Here is a 20,424-nt window from a genome sequence, read left to right on the forward strand (position 1 = left end):
AGACAGCCCGATGTGGGGCTCGAACTCATGAACAGTGAGATCATAACCTGAGCTGAAGTCGGACACTTAAGCGACCAAGCCACCCAGCCCCTATCTTTGTTATAATTCTTGAAATCAGACAACATTAGCACACCAACTTTGTTCTTCTTGAAAGATATTTTGGCTATTCTAGGTCCTTTACATTTTCAAATGAATTTTAGAATCAGCTGATCAACTTATACACACACACAAAAAGCCTGCTGACTTTGGTGAGAATTAATATCTTAACCCCAGAGTCCTCTGAGTCATGAACAAGGTGTATTTCTCCACTTATTTAGGTGTTAATTTCTTTTAGCAATATATTAGTCTTTATGAAGATTATATATTATAGTTTTTAACAGGTGTTTCATATCTGCCATGAGAGTTACCCCCAATTACTGCATATTTTTGATGCAATTATAAGTGCAACTTCTGATTGTTTGCAGCTAGTATAGAGAAATACAGTTGGATTTTGTATATTGACCTTGTATCCTGAAGCTTTGTAAACCAATTAGTAGTAGCATTTTTGCAGATTCCATTGGATTTTCTGCGTTGGTATTATGCCATCTTCATAGAAACAGTTATTTCTTCCTTTCCAATCTGGATGCTGTTTACTTCTTCTTCTTGCCTAATTTCATTGTCTGGATATCTGGCACAATATTGAATAGAAGTCTCTGATCTGCTTCTGATCTTACAGGGAAAGTATTCAATTTTTTCTGTCAAGTATGACATTAGCTGTAGGTTTTCATAGATGCTTTTTACTGGTTGTGAAATCCCCTTGTATTCCTAGTTGCCGGGAGTTTTAGATTAAGGATAGATGTTGGATTTCACCAAATGCCTTTCCGTGTCCATTGAGATGATCATTTATTTTTTCTTTTCTAGTTTGTTAATAATGGTGAATTACACTGATTTCAAATGTTAAACCAACCCTGGATTTTTTGTGTGTGTGTGTGGTCTTGGTGTAAGAGATGATTTCTTTTGTTTCCTCCAAGTTTTTATTTTTATTATTTTATTTACATTCTAGTTAGTTAACATATAGTGTAATATTGGTTCAGGAATAGAATTTAGTGATTCATCACTTACACATAACACCCAGCGCTCGTTATATAACAAGATCCCTTCTTAATGGCCACCACCCACTTAGCACATTCCCCACCCACCTCCCTCCATCAACTCTCAGTTTGTTCTCTATCATTAAGAGTCTCTCATGGTTTGCTTCCCTCTCTCTTTTTTTCCCCCTTCCCACATATTCATCTGTTTCCTAAATTCCACATATAAGTGAAATCATATGTCTTTCTCTGACTTATTTCACTTAGCATAATACACTTTAGCTCCATCCATGTTGTTGCAAGTGGCAAGGTTTCATTCTTTTTGAAGGCTGAGTAATATTCTATTATATATATATATATATACACACACACACATGTATATATGTGTATATATATAACATTTATAAATGTTTTTATATATCTCACATACTATTTTTAATAAAACAGCTTTTCCCTACTGATCAACCACAAATATATTTGCATATCAATAGGTGAATTTTTGTAATGTTTGGGGGCATCATACCATTTTATTTGGGATAAATCATAATTTAACCTAACGTTGGATGTTTGTTTCCAACTTTTTCCTGTTATCAAAATACAAGCTCTCCTTTTGCATAAAGTTTTGCAAACACAAAATATTCTTAGGATAAATTCCCAGGTTTAATGGGTCAGAGGGCTACACATTTGAAGACTTATGTGTCGTAAAATTGCCCTTTAGAAAAGCCATAACAATGTATACCCCCATCTGCAGAGCATAAGATTGTCTATTTTTCAAAACCCTTCCCCAAACTAGGTATTTTTTTTAAGTAGGTCGATAGTCCTTGCACATGATGAAATCCTTCTCCTTCACACAAATCGTTCAGCCTCTTCAGCCTAAATGGCTGTAAGTGGACTTAAGATATCAGAGAAGAAAAAGAAAGGTGATGTCCTTCTACGTAGGGAAGTTACCATAACGACAGATTGCTCAGAAATAAATTTGTATCCCTACCCTACTTCTGGTAGGCACGTATCTCCGGGGCAATAGCATGTCTTGCTCATGGCAAACACCTTGATTTTCACACGTGGTTGAAAGATAAATTAATTTTTTTTCCTCTTTCAGAATGTCAGATCTAGATGAATCCTTAACAACAGATCCGTCTAGTCCTTCATTTCATAGATGGGAAAACGGTGTCAGAGAGAGTGAGTGAGGGAACTTGCCCAAGATACCACTGGAAATTAGTGGCAGGGCCAAATGGTTGGGTAAAATTAGTGCTAAGTTCTGTTTTTGTTCTGTCTGTGACTCTTCCACTTAGAACAACATCCAGCCTGGGTGGCTCAGTTGGTTAAGCATCCAGCTCTTGATCTTGGCCCAGGTAATGATCTCACAGTTCGTGGGATGGAGCCCCGTGTTGGGCTCAGCGCTGACAGCATCAAGCCTGCTTGAGATTCTCTCTCTCTCTCTCTCTCTCTCTCTCTCTCTCTCCCCCTCAAAATAAACAAAGTTTAAAAAAAAGAAAAATATTTGAATAGAAAATCCCCCTTCCCCCAATGTCCACTTTTCTAAATCTTATGCCTTAAGGGCAAGCAACTGCAGATTAGAGAAAACAATTGCTTTTGCGTTTCCATCTCTGCTTTGTCTGTTTCCAGGAATGTCATGAGTGCATGGCATTCCTTTTCCCAGTAAATGAGGCTGATGGTACAAATGGTCGAATGAGGGTTTGGTTCGTAGGTACAAAAGACCTCCGAAGCAATCCCAAACCAAAAAAGGCATACCCTGAGGGGTATGAGTACTGACTTGTGTCAGGTCCATTTCTCCTGGAAAGATAAAGACGCCGCTAATTAACAGAGAGATGTTGGGGTTTGACGAACGTATATAACATCCACAACGGAAGTCAAGTTGGGGGTGGGAGGAGGGGAGAGCGATTAGAATAAAAATAGATAATTATGCATAGACACCTGTGGCGTTGGCTACGGAATGGCTGATGGGTTGGATCAACTCATAGAGGGCTTGGTATGTCCCGAATACACACCCCAAAAGGCCCAGGATGCTGATCATGATGTCCTTTGCAATGGTGACACGGCTCATGTCTTCAGGATAAAAGGTGATGAGCTCCAGGAGGGGCGGGATGATGAGGGCCAGGGCGCTGCTGCTCACGGAGCCCACAAAGGAGACGACCAGGTCCAGGCGGGGGACGAGGATGGCTGAGACACCTGCAACGAGAGAAGAAATTTAGAATCACTGAGTGTTCCTGCAAGAAGGGAGCTCAGAAACAAACCATTTCTTTGGAGCCTGATAACCCCACAGATGCCTGACCGACCATTTTGGGAAATGATGGTGGGAAATGATGGGAAAATGGGAATGGTGGGGAAAGATCCCATCGAGGACGTGAACAGTAGGTCAGGCACTGTGGCTCTGGACTCCCACCTCTGTTTTAAACACCAATGTAGGTGCTCTCCTTTTATTTTTTTTTTAAACTTATCTATTTATTTTAAGCAAGAAAGAGCACAAGTGGAAGAGAGAGAGAGAATCCCAAACAGGCTCCATGCTGTCAGCGTGGAGCTCGGCACGGGGTTTGAGCCCATGAACTGTGAGATCTTGACCTGAGCTGAAATCAAGAGTCTGACACTTCACTGACTAAGCCACCCAGGCACCTGGGTGGCACCCCTCCTTTGGGTTTTTCACATATCATAGTTGTTAGAAAGTCTCCTCTACCACTCATCTATTATTACGTTCTCATTAAAGAGATGGGGAAATCTAGAGGTCTAGAGGGAATGAGATGTGGCCAAGGTCATACATTCTCTGAGATGAGAATCCATTGAAATGCCTATCTAAGGCTCTTTCTGCTCCACTATGCTGCCTCCCTTGTATATGAAAGAACTTGGTATATAGTAAGTGCTCAATAAACGTTTGACTCTTACTCAGACACTGAATCTACTGTGAATCTATACTACTCTACAAAATACAGCTACTGTCTAGAAGCAAGAATGAATAAAAAATGAGAGATGGATTTGTTGTCAGAATCTCAACCACTTGTTTCCCTACTGCTAGAAGGATCCTGGTAAATTAAAAAGAACATAAAACAGCCTTAGGCTGTCTGCTCCCTCCTCTTCTCTTCTCTTTCATTCCCTTCTCTTCCTTCAGGCGAGTCCAATTTCAATAATGTTTGAGTGAACAAACATACAATTCAGGTGACTTCACTTTGTACAACCATATGATTTTCCTATGAACAAATTAGGGAAAAAACTGCCCTGGGAAGCACCCATACTAGCTTCCTGGATCTGAAGAAAACATCACCTCTTTCTGAAATTGCTGCAACACATCCAAACAGAGAATGAGAGAGACTCATCAACTCTTGCAGTTGAGGATTCATCACCCCTCTGAGGGGATGGTCCTGTCCAGTTTTCCCTCCTCAGATATTTAATAAATTGCTTACTGGAGAAGGCACAGAGAAAGCTCAGTGTCCTCCCGGAGAGCTCACACTGACAGAGCAGAGAAAATATGTTATAGTAAAGCTATAATGCAAGATAGACTGCAGGGGTTCTCTAGAAGGTTCATATCTGGTCACGCCAACCCACTGGTCACGCCAACCCACTGCTCACAGATCTTTTGCGGTTCCCCAGTGCCCAGTCTCCTTAGCACAAGGTCCCTGATGACTTGGGCCCTTCCAGATCCCCTGGCTTCGTGTCTTATCACTCCCCGCTGCTTTTAGTTCTCCAAAGAGGCCATAAGTACTTACCTCAGATCCGTGCATAGCGTGCTTCCTACACGTGGTACATTCTTTACTCCTCCTCTACCTCCTACTTGTCTCTTAGGTCTTAACTGAACCATCATTCCACCGGAGAGGACTTCCTGACCTGGCCTAGGCTAAAGCATAGGACCTTTGTGTGCTTTTAGGGCATCCTCCTCTTATGATCTTAACCATCATATGTTACATCATTATGTACCCTCTTAACACTGATCACAATGCACTATAATTATTTCCTTGCATATGTTTCTTACTCGACGGTAAACCTCATGAGGGCAGGCACCACGTCTGCTTTATTATTCATTATTATATCCCGGGTGCCTAGCACAATAGTAGGTGCTCAACAAATGACTGTTGAATGAATAAGGAATAATGGAACTGACAGATGAACAAAGGAGGAGGAAGTGGTCACCCATGGTATAACAGAAGCTGTGCATATCATTAGAAGGTCAGCTCTGTCTAGCACTGCCTTCCCTGATCTCAAGTGGCCTCAGTTTTTCTCTTCAACTTAGACCATTCCTACTAGGAATGATCTCAAAACAATAGAGCTACAGGGCGCAAATGTCTTGGGTACATACTGGAAACTCTGTGATACCTTAAATCGAGCAGGAGTGCTGTTTCTGCCAATAGAACTCCATTTATGTGAAGCGTAACATCGGATAGCATATTCTTCTGCTAGAAGGCTCCTAGAATTACACAATTTCTCCTGACCCTGAACCGAGACTGGATTTCCTCAACTTTAAACTCTGACTCCTGGAGTCTTTAAGACTTCATTTTCTCTCTCTCTTGCACAGTATCCCACAGGTGTTTAAAGACAGATATTCCTTAAGGACAGATACAGAAATTCCCCAAGGCTTTGCTTCTCTAGGAAAAACATCCCTAGTTCTTTTTCCCTTTCCTCACGGGGCACCTTTTCTCATTTCCTTTCTCTGGACATGCTTCAGAGAAAACATTCCCCAGCCTGTTCATGATGTTTCCCAAACATCTACAACAGTGCCTAATGTAGGATGAAAGAGTGAATAAATGAATGGAAGGAAGCATTAAGGAAGGAAGATCGGAGGGGGAGAGGAGAAAAGATTGCACCCCAAAAATGATCGCTAAGACTATAACAAATCAGCCTCTTGTTTTCCCCTGCAGTTCGACACCACTTTAGATAAGTGCCTCGATCTTAATTTAGGATAGGAAGGAATATGGCACGTGATGGAAAACAGACTTAGGTACTACACAACCTGTGGCTCAAACCCCAGCTCTGTCACTTAGCAGCTCTATGATCTGAGTGTGTTACCCAACTTCTCTGGGCCACAGTTCCTCCTGTTGGTGATATTACGTCGCTAGGCTGTCATGAGTATTCGACAACGTCAGTGTGATGCCTGGCATACATACAGCAGGCATATAGGAGCGTGATTGAATGAATGGTATTTTTTTTTCTCCCATAAACCAGCCAGTGTCTACTTTCCATGTGTAGGCAGCAGAGATGTCTGCAACATGTGATGGTTCTAAGTAAGCCCGTTTTTCAGGTGGAAAGTGGAGGTTCAGGGAGGCGAAGTGTCTTGCACAAGGTCGCAAAGAAGGTAAGTGGCAGAGCCAGTGATAGTGGGATAGATGCCACTGTGACTCACAGCCACAGCTTTGGGCAAAGGGTGCCCTTTTATCTTACTCACAGGTCAGACAGACCAAGGCTATGCGGACAGACAGGTCTACAAACAGCGTCCACCTCTCTGACACCTGGGAGACGGCGAAGGGGAGGATGATGTCGGCCGGGACGTGGAACTGGAGGGCGTAGGTGAAGAAGATGCCAATGGAGTAGAGCAGCTTGACCGACTGGTACGGCCTGCAGAGAGATGGATAGGACGTGAAATGTAATGTGGCTCTGGGAAGGGCCATTCAAGACTCACTCATTGCTCAGAAGCTGGTACCTTGTCACTGAGTTACAGAACTGGCTAACTTCCATTGACTCGGGCTCGACCTGCCATTAGAGCCACCTGGGAAGCTTCTAAAAGTGCACGTTCCTGGAGATTCTGATCCAACTGGCCTACGGCTCAGGAATCTGTGCCTTTTATTCTTTCACTTCTTAAAAAAAGTGTATCTGTATATAGTTTCCAGTTCAAAAGTCATGCAGTGAAAAGCTTCCCTCCTACCCTTAATTCCCAGCCTCCAGTTTTTCTTTCCATAGACAACTCCTCTAACAGTTTTCTTGTAGCTTTTTCAGAAATAATCAGTGTATATACAAGCTTATACCAAACGCATACACGCTTACACACACGTGGTCGCATCCTCTATATAATGCTAAGCTCCGTTTTTGTTCATTAGATATTTCTTGGAGGTTGCATTCTTTCTTTTTTCTAAATTTTATTTATTTATTTTGAGAGACAGAGAGAGAAAGAATCCCAAGCAGACTCTGCACAAGCGGGGGAGGGGCAGAGAGAAGGAGAGAGAGAATCCCAAGTAGGCTCTGCGCCATTTGCACAGAGCCCAATATGGGGCTCAGTCCCACGACCTGGGAGGCCATGACCTGAGCTGAGATCAAGAGTTGGACGCTTAACCCACTGAGCCACGCAGGCACCCCTACGGAGATTGTTTCCTAGTAGTCCACACAGATGTGGCTTCTATTTAATAGATGCTTGGTATTCCTACAGCATATACTAAAATTTTTTTGACTAGTCTTCAAATCATGGATATTTACATTATTCCCCGTCTTTTGCTGGTAAAGAATGCTGGGAAGTGTACCCTTGTACATAGATATCTATGCACATTTAGCATACAACCTGAGAAGTATAAATGCTGGCTAAAGTATATGCGATTTAAACTTTTGAGAGCTACTGACATATTGCCCCTGTGTTGTCCTAGCGTATAGAAGTACTTGCTTCCCCACATCCTTGCCAAAACACAGCCTGTGAACGTGTGCTGGTCTTTGCCATTCTGGTTTTTTTTTTTTTCCCCTGGCATTTCTGTTATTATGAAGGAAACAAATGATCTTTTCAAATGTATAACATGCCATTTAAAAAATCTGCCTGTGAACTGTGTGCTCATGCCCATCGTTTTCTTGGGCTGTGGGTCTTTCTCTTATTGGGAAGGGGTACTTGTCTAAGGCTCCTCTGGGGAAGCTGATGGCCAGCCAGGTTCAGAGCAGGTGTGACGTGCTCATGGGCTACGTTTTCCAGCTGAGGTCCCCGTAAGGAAAGTGCCCTGCCCAATGTAGCTAGCGGCAGCCCGAACTGCCCTGACCAGGAACAGTGTATTAGAATGATGTCTTACTGGTGTAATGTAAGTCGTGACTTCAAAGAAATCCCATATTATTATCCCATGCCTTATTCCACCACCGCACAATGAGGTGGGTGGGCTGGTGATATTTGTCTCATTTTATAACTGTGGCCTTGTGGGAAATGAATGCCCCATCATTCTACTCCCCATGAAAGAACAAGGCTGTGGGAAGACACAGCGATGATCGTAGCTAATACTCGATGAGTACTTACTCTGTGCCAGATGCTTTTCTAAGCATTTTATGTACATTAAACCAGTTAATCCTCACAATCACTCTTCGAGATAATGTGACAGTCATTTGTTTCTGCTGTTCACCAGTGCTTCCCGTTCTTCCAGACAACTGGTAGAATTTCACTTCTTTGCCCCCGGGAGTGAGGTGTGGCCCTGGGAGTTGTTTTGACCAAGGAAGTGCAAGCTGAAGAGATGTAGGTCACTTCCCAGGGAACCTTTAGCAGCTCCATGGTGAAGGGCATGATTCACTGCATTCTGCCATGGCAACGTTTTAGGGAGTGGCTGTCTCAGCATTCTGTGTCCTGGGGAGGGGATGGTGCAGAGCTGAGCCCCAGCCACCCCGTAAGGGGCGGGCAACTTGAGCATAGAATCAAGCGTGTGTGTGTGTGTGTGTGTGTGTGTGTATTCAGCCACGGAGATTTTGGAGTTGTTTATTACTGGAGCATAACCAAGCCTAGACAAATAGGCATTAGTATTATCCTCATTTTGCTGAGGATGGGAATGAGGTCTGCAAGATGAGGCAGCTTGTCCAGGGTCACATAAGAACCAGGATGCAAATTCCTTTACTTAGTTTTGAAACCTTTGCTGTGAAACGCCTGGCTATACTGACTGCCTAGTCACAATGCACTCACTATAGTGCCGGAATAATGAGGATAGCTCACACTCGATGATGCTATGTGCCAGCGACCCCCCCCCCCCCCCCCCCGCCCCGGATTGGTACCTGGAAGAATGAATGAATGCATGCATAAATAAATGAGCGATCAAATGTAAAAACTCCAAAACTAAATCCCCACTGGAGCACAGCAATGGCAGCCTAGGCCCATTTCTGGAACCGGGGGCCTGAGTAGTGATCCGTGGGCAGGACCCCCAGTCATCGTTTTGGAGTTATACTTTTTGTTGTTGCTGTTTGTGTTTCCCAAACACTCCCAGATCGTTTCATTTTAGGGTCTTTAAACCACAGAGTCGGACAGATTCAGTTTCAAGTTTCAGCTTCTCACACACATTGTGAGCTGGGGAAGTTGCACACAGCCTCTCCAAAGAGCAACTTCCTCATCCATTAAATGGAGCTGATGATAATAATGGTAACTCGTAGGGCTGTTGTGAGGACTCAATGAGACAACGTACGATGTCTGGATTATCACACCTACCTGTTATTATAATACTAATATTAACAGTTAATATCTGGTGCCAATGATAACCCTAGGGGATGCCGCGTTCTGTTGCTGAGGCTCAGATCCCATGACTCACCTCCCCTTCTCCCCCCCGGCAGGCAAGGATGGGCGTACCAGCAGTTGGGCAAGTTGAGGGTGATGCTGGCTTGGGTGCTTGACCCAAACTTCATGTATCCCAGTGTCCCCAGGCAGATGTAGAGGGTGATGACAAGGGACATCCCCAAGTACAGAACAAAAGGAAACTGCTGTGGATCCCTCATCTGATTTTTGAGAGGCAAGACCTGAGGAGAAAGGAGATTGAGAAAGAAAAAAAAAAAAAAAGTAGTAAGAAATGTGGCACCTTGTGAAGGAGTAGGGTTCCCCCACAGACACAGACATACTTTTCCAGGTGGCCCAGGGTCAAGAAGGGCCACACCCCTTTTTATTTTCTATTTTCTATGGCCAGGAGTGCCCTACTCCATCTAGGCTAGTGAGTAAATTCACATTCAGTCTTCAAGGCTTAGTGTGGTGCATGGAGCAGTTGGTGCCCAGCAGGTAGGTCCTGATTTTCCCTCCCATCAGGAGAAGATCACATTCTGCACTTCATAAATACTTCTGGATATCTGGAAAAGCTGGCTTCCCTAGAGGGCAACAGGGACCAGTCACGCAGAGCCCTCATCCATCTTACCATACCAACACCTTCAAATGTGAAGATGGCTGTACCAAAGAACAGCAGGAAGGTCTTCCAGCTTGCCATCAAGGGGAGGTTGCTGGGATCTGGAATCTCCTGAAAGGAAGTAGAAGAAGGACCTTCGTTTTGCCATGGCGTAGACATCATCCCCAAACTTTGCCTGGTAGAGAGTTGGTAGAAAGCTGGTAGAAAGCTGGGCCATACGTGTCATCAACAGAGACACGGTAGCTAGAGATAGCTAGAGATGAATCAGCCTTCCTGTTTTTAAAAGAAGTTCTTTATTTTTTATTGCAGTAAATTATATATGGCCTAAAATTTACCATTTTATAAACATGTAAGGGTACAATCCAGCAGTATTAAGTACATTCCCACTGAGCTACGACCATCATCACCACCCATCTCCAGAACTTTTTTATCCTCCCAAACTTAAACTTTGTATTATTCATGAAATAGTAACCCCCTATTGCCCAGCTGTACCCCCCCCCCCCCCCATCAACTCATGTAAGTGAAATCATGTATCTGTCTTTTTGTGACTGGCTTATTTCGCTGAGCCCGGTGTCTTTAAAGTTCATTCATGTTGTAGTCAGAAGTTCATTCCTTCTTAAGGAATACATTGTCTATATTTACCACATTTTGATTTCCCACATCTTCACATGTGGGGAAAGTGGGAGCGAGGGAGGGGAAGGGAGTTGCCCGAGGCTATTCTGCAAGTTAGGGGCATGACCCAGATAAGAATTCAGGTCTCCTGTCTTCACGTTCTCCAACGCCTCTTTCTCACCACTGCTCCCAGGGCTGTGCAGTCTAGTAGCTGGTACAGGTGCAGCGGGAATGATTATTCAATAGACTCCTATGACGGGCAGAACAGTGGCTCTTTCCCAAAGATGTCTATATCCTAGTCCCTGGAAACTCTGAATATGTTACATTACATGGCAAGGGAGCATTAAGTTTTCAGACCGAATTAAGGTTGCTAATCAGCTGACCTTGAAATAAAGAGATTATCCTGGATTATCTGCGCGGGTCCAATGTAATCACAAGGGTCTTTAAAAGTGGAAAAGGGAATCAGAAGACAGAACTAGGGAGATGGTGGCAGGGGAAAGATTCAGCCTTACATTCCTAGCTTTGGAGAAGGAAGGGGGCCATGAGCCCAAGGCACGTGGACAGCCTTTAGAAGCTGGAGCAGGCCAGAAAACAGATTCTCCCCATAAGCTTCCAGAAAGAAACCCAGTCGGGCTGACACCTTGATTTTATTCCAGTGAGACCTACAGAACTCTAAGATAAATTTGTGTTGTTTTGAACGGCTAGATCTGTGATGATTTGTTACAGCAGCAATAGGAAAGTAACATAGCCCCAAAGACTTTTCGATTCAAAGAAATGAAGCTATAATGGTAGAATTTCAGGGCCTATGTTAATAGCAAAGCATGGGCTTGGGAGGTAAACTGGTTGGAATTCGCAAAAAAATTACTTTCAGTTTATCAGTTTCCTTGTCTGTACACTGAGGATAAGGGTATTACTTGCCAAATAGTATCGTCATAAAGAGTCAATGAGTTAATACATGTAAAGAACCTGGCACCAAGGAAAGAAAATTTCTTTATCATATATGCGTCCCTTGTCAACCTACCATTGTTACAATTTTTGTTGGTTATTTGTTGAGGTTTATCTCCGTAAATGAATGTAACCTCCATGAAGGCAGATAGCCCCATCAGTTTCGCTTACCAGTGAATCCCGGCCCCATTTGCTCAATGCCTGGATCACAGAAGGCGTTCAATAACTAATTGTTGAATGACTCACTGTTACCCAGTGTGACGACAACGACCATGACGAAGATGATGACTAGCTTTTACAGCTCGTGGGGCAGAAGTGTTCACACATGTCCCTTTAGCAGAGGCTGCTCGGAGCAGGTTACCTTCCTCACCTTCACCTGCCCATCATGGTACTCACCTTCCCCAGGTGTCTCACAACCCCCTCCTGCAGTGGTTTCAGGCACAGACCTGAACGATATACTCAAAGATCAGAGCCATGCTCCCCAGCGTGGTGATGTTGGCCAGTGATGAGAAGATGGACAGCAGCTTGAGGTTCTGGATAAACACCAACAGCATCAGGAAGGGCAGGATTGTCAGCATGTAGAAGCGGATGTCCAGGATCGGGGCCAGCACCAGGAACTTCCTGGGTTGGCAGTTGTTGGACGTCATGTGGGCTTCTTCCACCATCTGATGTAGACACAATGCGGGGCAGTGTATTTAGAGTTGCCAGATTAAACACAGGATGCCCAGTGAAGTTTCAACTTCAGATAATAAGCAAATAGCTTTTTAGTAAAAGGATGTCCCAAATATTCCATAGGACATACTCATAGTAAAAAAATAAAAAATATTTGCTGCGTATCTGAAATTCCAATTTAACTGTGTGTTGTGTATTTTTATTTGTCAAATCTGGTAACCTCACCTGTAGTGCCCGTGACTGTCACAATAGGAAACCCTTAGAATCTTAAAATCTCAAAGCTGAAGGGTCCTTTTGTGATCTAACTCAACCTCTTCTTTCCTGCCACATGGTTTCCTTTCATTCACCCAGAGAACAGGAGTTGATAACACAAGAATATCTTCTTTTTTTTTTTTTTATTTTTTTTTTTTTTTTATTATTTTTTTTTTTTTTTATTTTTGGGACAGAGAGAGACAGAGCATGAACGGGGGAGGGGCAGAGAGAGAGGGAGACACAGAATCGGAAACAGGCTCCAGGCTCCGAGCCATCAGCCCAGAGCCCGACGCGGGGCTCGAACTCACAGACCGCGAGATCGTGACCTGGCTGAAGTCGGACGCTTAACCGACTGCGCCACCCAGGCGCCCCAAGAATATCTTCTTTAACTTAAGAGAGCCCTAAAAGTCAGAAAGCTCTGAATACTGAGTGGAATCTATCTTCTTGACTATTTCACGTACCATACTTGGCTGTTTGCGCAAAACTGATTATGCTCCCTCTAGCCCATGAAGCCAAGAAAGAATGCTGTGACTGATTCATAATGCCTCTTGGGAATGCAATGAGGGCAAGATTGCAGCTTGCTTGTCTTATATTCGGTTAGTCACCTTCTGTGTGACAACCCTGCCATACCTGAAGTGAATCTCACCGACACGTTTCAGGCTACAAATTCTCAATTATTTTTGATTGGACATAATTGCAAGCCTCTCCCTCCATTGTGGTTACACTCCTTAGATGTTGCTTTGGCTTCTCAATAATCCTTTACAAAAGTGATTCCCAGGACTGAGAGAACTCCCAAGTAGTCTGATCGGGGAGTAGAAATGCAGCCACTTTTCTCCCATGATCCAAACATTATACTTTTGCTAAAGAAGCCTTAGGGATGTCTGTTTTTCTCCCACTCTGTCCAGAAGAAGCTTCTTTACCTGTTGTAAATTGTCTGCCATAAACATAAAATAAACACTGCAGAATCCCAGTTGGGTGGTGATTAGTAAGAAGCTGACAGTGTACCTGAGCCAGAAAAGAAGAGACAGAGAGAGAAAACAAATTACTTTAAAAAAAAAAATTTTTTTTTTTTAACGTTTATTTATTTTTGAGACAGAGAGAGACAGAGCATGAACGGGGGAGGGTCAGAGAGAGAGGGAGACACAGAATCTGAAACAGGCTCCAGGCTCTGAGCTGTCAGCACAGAGCCCGACACGGGGCTCGAACTCACGGACTGCGAGATCATGACCTGAGCCGAAGTCGGCCGCTTAACCGACTGAGCCACCCAGGCGCCCCAACAAATTACTTTTTAAAATGCACTTATTTTTATTTTTTGAAGTGATTATTTCTGTTGTTATTTTTGATATTTTCCTACATTTTTTTATTTTGGAAATTTTCAAGTTCACAGAAACAATTGAGAGACAGTTATAATGAACACTCATATATCCTTTAAACTAAATATACCACTTGTTAACTTTTGGCCTTAACTGCATTATATAAATATGTATGTGTATATGAATGTATGTATTCATCCAAACACACACACACACACACACACACACAGACACACACTCACACACACACAGACACACACTCACACACGCAGTTTTTTCCAGAACCATTTGAAAGTCAATTGCCGATATCCTAACACTTCAACCTTGACTCTCTCAGCATATCCCTCTTAAGATCATAATATCCAGAAAATCAACATCAATATCCTCAAATACATAGTCCATAATTTAAATAGCTCAATCATCTCCAAAATGTCTTTTATAGCTGTTAGTTATTTTTTGGATTCAGGATCTAATCATGGTTTACATATTGCATGTGGTTTTGTTTCTAGTGGTTATCCACATAGAATACGCACATTTTTTGGTTTTCCGTGACATTGGCTTTTGGAGAACAGTCCAGGCCAATTGTGTTGTAGAATGGTCCACACTGTGGACTTGGATGATTGTTTCCTCATGATTAGATTCAGGTAAGTATTTTTGCAAGCATAACCCATAGGGATATTTTGTACTTTTTCCATCATATTGCAAACCACATGGTATCCTGTGGCTCCACTGTGGTGAAGGCTGTCAGACCTGTCCATTGTAGATGTGCATTTCTCTTGTTATAATCCAGAGGTAAAACTGACATGGTATGAATATCCCCTTCCTCTCAAACCAAAGGGTCTTAATGGTCATTGATGATCCTTGTCTGAATCAACTATTTTATCAGTGGTTGCATGGTGATGTTTTTCTAACTCTCATTTTTTCTGAATTCATCAATTGGCATTTAAGAAAGATACATTCTTCCTCTTATTTTGTATCACAAAAAACTGCACGTTAATTTTTTAAATGTAATGTATCATAATCTTTTATTGTCATTACTCTTTTTGGATTTTTCAATTGTCCCAAATTTGGAGATGCATTCAGCGTGGGATGGCTGCGGACCTTAGATCAGTGTAGAGCAGTGGTTTGCAAAGCTGCTCTGTAGTACCAATTGTATCAGAATTGCCTGAGGTTTATGCAAAAAATACAGATTCCTGGCTCTCATATCAGCTTATCAAATCAGAAGCTCGGTGGCATCATGTGAGACCAGAACAGAGATGTTCTCTCTCTCTTTATTATGGAAATTTTCAAACACATGCAAAAGCAATGACAATAATCCACTGACTCCTCGTGTGCCCCTTCCAGCTTCAATACTTATTAATTTTTTGCCAGTCCTCTTCCATCTATCCCTTTACCCCTACCACACACATGCTTATTTTGTTGGAGTATTTGTAGCAAACTAGAGAACTTAAGGCACTTCATCTGTAAATAATTCCATATGCAGCTCTTATGGACAAGGACTTAAAAAAAAATATATATATATATTTTAATATATGTATATATTAAACATATATTATGTACATATACATATATGTATATATATGTATATATATATATTCATATCCAATGTGCCATTATCATCACTTGCAAAATTAATAATAATTTCTTTATGTCATTTAATAACAGCCCACATTCAGATTTCTCCAATTGCCTCAAAACCATCTATTTTACCGCTGATTTATTCATTTATTTTTTGGAGAGAGAGAGAGAGAACTTGAGTGGTAGAAGGAGAGGTAGAACTGGAGGCTGATGTGGGCCTTGGTCTCACAAACCATGACATCATGACCTGAGCCAAAATCAAGAGCCAGATGTTTAACTGACTGAGCCACCCAGGCGCCCCTTCCGTCTGATTTCTAAACAAGCCTATACATTGCATTTCGTTACTGTGTCTCTTAAGTTTTTAGAACCGCTATATTCCCTTTGCTCTGCTTTCTTTTATTCCTTGTAACTTTTAACTTTTTGGTGGGGGTTGAAGACACCAGAGAATTTATCCTATAGTATGTTTCACTTACTAGATTTGGTTGATGACTTCTTCGTAATGTCAGTTATCATATTTCTCCATCCCCTGTGTTTCCTGTGAACTGATATTAGATCTAGCAGCTTGACTAGATTGAGAGTCTTTCTTTATTGCTCTGCTAAGCATATTTCCGGGTCCCCACTATATCCCATTATAAGACACATTGTGTCTGGTTATCTCATTTCTAAACATGAGATGCTAAGATTAATACCTGGGACCAGGTGGTGTCAGTGTAGTCTTTCTTTATAAAGTTTCCCAGTTACCTTTCACCTAATGGCTTGAGCATCCATTGATGATTGTTGCCTACATCAAGTTCCTAGGTATCCCTTTTGCACATGAAAAATTACAAATCATTGCTTAAGGTATTTTCCCAACTCTTTTGCAGTTACTGGGGCTCTAGAGAAATGGTGCATGGAATGGGTGGAAGCTAGGTGTTCTGGATTCTAGTTCTTGCTCTGCCACTAAATTCCTACGTAACATTGGGCACTTTTATTGCCCTATCTGGGCTTTATGGTCCTCCACTGAATTGCCTGGATACGATGGTCTCTAAGGACGCTTCTTACTCGAAAATTTTATTTGGGGTGTCATCACAAACATAAATCTTGGTGAGAAAGGATGAGCAATTGTGAGTCATTCGTTATTACTGCCCCGTGACCTCACCTGTCTGATCATTAGAGTGACTCCTGGTCAAGAGAGCGATGACCTACTGAGAGTCCCAAGAGAGGGGCTGAAGAAGGGATCTTGGCAGCCACAATACTGACTACCTCCTGAAGGGCTCTGCTGGGAAAGGCTGAAATGTTAGGTTTGGGTCGAATTTCCGCACAACCACTATCTTATATCTGTTTGTGGACGTGTTATTTTTTTCCTTATGAGCCTTGGTCATCTCATATTTCCAGGACAATAAAGACCCACCCTGCCTACCTACAAGGTTGTGGAGATGATCAGAGGAGCTAAGACACAGAAAAACATCTTGTGTACCAGGCACTTTCATCAAGCAAGGGACAGCCTGAATGTTCACCATTAAGGGAAGGCTTCAATGAAACTATGGCACACATCCCCACTGAGGAACATTGTGAACCTTAAAAAATAATCAGGTAAGCCTGGGACCATCTTAAGCTGCCACAGGACGCCATGGAGTTGATGCCAGTGTTGAAGCCTGGAGACAAGCCCAGGAAAGCAACATGGTACACCATGACACCACCCCTCCCCCACCGCCCCTAGAGACAGCTCCTGTCCTCAGGTTGGCCACAGCTGCTCGTCTTTAGCCCCAGTTGGTGATGCCAAGAGAGGGAAGGTCTTCATTGTTGGGGGGCCAGGTCCAAACAGGAGCTTCACAGATGTGCACACCATGGATCCGAGAACATACCAGTGGGATTTAGCCACCATGGAGGGCCTTTTGCCCTGTTACAAGCATGCCAGCTTTGCTCCCTCTTGGGCACCTCATACATAGCATCTGGGTGTTTGGAAGTGCTGACTAGTCAGGAAATCAAAATTACCTGTAAGTTCTGAATCCCAAAACTAGGACTTGGACCATGCCAGAGGTGACCAGCCCCCTGCCATCCCCAAGAACATTCCACACATCATCTATAGCCATGGGAAACCAGCTGTATGTCTTTGCAGGTAGAGAGAGATGTGCCCAGCCCGTGCGGGATGTGAATGTTGTGCCCAGCCCATGCGGGCTGCATATGTTGAAGGCAAACACTGTGACTTGGTCACAGACAGAGACACTTGGAAAACCTCCATCCCCCTGGCATGGTCATGTGGTGGTGGCAGCACGGACAAAGCTCTTCATCCATAGCAGCTTAGCAGGGGACAAATTTTATGATGATCTCCATTGTCTTGATATAAATGACAGGAAGTGGCAGAAGCTAAGTCCCACTGGGGCACCTCCCAGAGGCTGTGCTGCCCACTCAGCTCTACATATCCTAGAGGGATGACTCCCACAGGAGCACTGGATACCATGTATCAGTATCACATAGAAAAGTAGCACTGGACCTTGCTTAAATTTGACAATTTTCTCCCCCTTGGACCACTGGATCATTCCATGTGTGTCATTTCATGGCCAGGGACTTCTGAGAAAGAAGATTCAAATTCTGTCGTTCTAAACTGTGATACTCAGAAAGGGGATTCCACCGACCAAGGAGTGACCCCTGGTGGTGATTCACATGATGAAAGCCATACTGATACATGCTTCCTTTTGTGTTTGGCAGGATGAATATGGAAGGGGAAATATACAGTGATTGTACTGTGACTGTAGTTGACTAACAAATCCCACGTTTTTATTAAATCACAAAAAATAGATATAATCAGGTAGATGTCTATGTCTCAGCGTGGAGAGAAATTAGCGACATGTCATTAGATGAAAGAGTAAATTTCCAAAAAAAAAAAAGTTCTACTGTAAAAGAAAATGCAAAATGCAATCTACATTTCCACTCACACACGTATATTCATGCACGTGCAGAGAAAAAGTCCAGAGGGATATTTACTAACTAGATGTATCAGTGGATACCTATTGGATGAAGAGCAAGATGGGTCTGGAGTTCTCAGGGAAGGTTCCCTGGGTTGTTTGGTGGTTTGTAAGAACATATTCTTACAAACTGTGTAACTAAAAATAAAGGAAGATCAGGTGAGGATTATCATTGTTATTACTACGCTCACCACTACCAGTAGGACAGCAACGACTACTACCTGCCCCACACCGAGTGGGTCCTCAGCCAGGCATTTGGGCAGGTTTCTAGGCTGTACATCATGGCCTCTCCATAGTTCACAAAAGTCTTTTGCCATCTAGGGAAAGGACAAGAATGTGTAACTGGAACCGTTTTTGTTAAAGGTGCAATTTACTCCCAAAGTGAGTCATTATTATATATTTGTGTGTTAACATGGAACATCCTGGGAATTTCCCAGTAATAGTATTAACGAGGTATTTTATAATACACTTTAAAAGCTTTCAGGAGTCTGCCTTTTCTTCTTTTTTGTAGTTGTCTTTGAAACAGAATTTTTTTTAATGTTTATTTTTGAGAGAGAGACAGAGACAGAGTGTGAGCAGGGGAGGTACACAGAGAGAAGGAGACACAGAATCCGAAGCAGGCTCCAGGCTCTGAGCTGTCAGCACAGAGCCCGATGCAGGGCTTGATCCCATGAATTGTGTGATCATGACCTGAGCCGAAGTTGGACGCTTCACTGACTGAGCCACCCAGGCGCCCCTATAGTTGTCTCTTTAAACACTAATATTTAAGTGAAAGAAAAATTTTAACTTAACAGTAGCTGTGCATTGACTTAGGTCTGCAAACCAGGAAAGCAGGGACATGAAAGGTGTGAGGTGTGCAAACCTAGTTAGGGGGAGGAGGAAATAGGGGCAGAGGGGGTGCGGGTATGGCTAAGCCAGTAATGGTCTTTTCTGGACTTTATTCCTTCCTTCCCACTGCTGAGGATGTTGGGACATTTGAGGTGCCTGCCTCAGACCAGATCCCATGCAAACGTGGTACTTAGGCTTTTGCCCAGCACCCCTGTAGGATGTGACACCCAAGTTCCAGTCTGTCTTGTCCCTCTTCCCTAGGTGGCCCTTCCTAAGGGCAGGGAAGGCCCTACTGAGGAACCATCTCTAAGCAAGTGGGAGCAGCAGGTAGCCAAGGAATGGATCCCCAGTGCTAACTGTATGACTGAGGGGAGTAGCTGGGAGAGGACAGGAGACCGAGACTTGGGTCTTGGGCTTAAATCCCAACACACCCCCTCAGATGGCCAGGAGACCTTGAGCAAGTCTCCTTAGACTTCTGAGCCTCAGTGTTTTTCACACGCAGTCTGGGTTTGGGGGAAGGGACAGGGACAGATGAATGTGGAGATGCTTTGGAAACATGGCTCGATCCTTATTTTTATTATTGCTCATTGTGCTTGGCATTCCAAATACAAATGAGGTCACACTGCATAAGAGTGGCAAACGTATTAGTCTGAGAGTTACAAATTCAAAGGTATGGGGCCAGACAGGTATTAGTAATATGGTGAGAGAGGCTGGTGCACCAGAAGGGGGAACAGTGGAGACAGTAGCAATACCACCGTCTGTTCTGAAAGTGATTTTTTTTTTTTTTGAGAGAGAGAGGGTGCAAGTGAGCGAGGGGCAGAGAGAAAGAGAGAGAGAGAGAGGGAGAGAGAGAAGCAGGGTCACCTGAAGCAGGACTTGAACTCACAAACCGTGAGATCACAACCTGAGCCGAAGTCAGATGCTTAATCAACTGAGCCACCCAGGCGCCCAAAGAGGGATTGTTTGGGATTTGGTGCCCCCTGAGAAATGAAGGAATGAGTTCCCGGAGGTGCCAGATTGTCTAATTGGCAAGGAGAAGGTGGAATTTGCTTTTTTTTTTTTTTTCCCAATGTGAAATCTCCAGGCCAAAACAAAACAAATCAAAAACTGGGAAGCTCTTAGGCCATCAGTCTGTTACCTCTATATTAGAAAAAAAAAAAAAAAAAAG

At 43.2% G+C, this 20,424-nt stretch overlaps 1 protein-coding gene and 1 pseudogene across 4 annotated transcripts in view; one reads left to right on the top strand and one right to left on the bottom strand.

Moving 5' to 3' along the window:
* Positions 1-1,491: 1,491 nt before the first annotated feature.
* Positions 1,492-20,424, bottom strand: part of SLC36A3 (solute carrier family 36 member 3) — a 28,500-nt gene continuing 9,567 nt past the window's right edge. Inside the window, exons 4-11 of one of the 4 annotated variants that reach the window (XM_058720616.1) lie at positions 18,650-18,745; positions 13,513-13,597; positions 12,115-12,333; positions 10,124-10,222; positions 9,571-9,737; positions 6,454-6,623; positions 3,077-3,257; positions 1,492-2,861 (exon numbers count right to left, since the gene is read on the bottom strand). In XM_058720616.1, coding sequence (XP_058576599.1) covers positions 2,699-2,861; positions 3,077-3,257; positions 6,454-6,623; positions 9,571-9,737; positions 10,124-10,222; positions 12,115-12,333; positions 13,513-13,597; positions 18,650-18,745 — 1,180 coding nt within the window. In that variant the 3' untranslated portion in view covers positions 1,492-2,698. Of the gene's footprint in view, positions 2,862-2,899; positions 3,258-6,453; positions 6,624-9,532; positions 9,738-10,123; positions 10,223-12,114; positions 12,334-13,512; positions 13,598-18,649; positions 18,746-20,424 lie in introns of those variants that run through there. The other 3 variants (XM_058720598.1, XM_058720606.1, XM_058720623.1) reach the window with 3 other exon arrangements.
* Positions 16,559-18,653, top strand: LOC131506722 (rab9 effector protein with kelch motifs-like; annotated as a pseudogene).

The sequence above is a fragment of the Neofelis nebulosa genome, chromosome 1, assembly GCF_028018385.1.
Source record: "Neofelis nebulosa isolate mNeoNeb1 chromosome 1, mNeoNeb1.pri, whole genome shotgun sequence".
Lineage (NCBI taxonomy): Eukaryota > Metazoa > Chordata > Mammalia > Carnivora > Felidae > Neofelis > Neofelis nebulosa.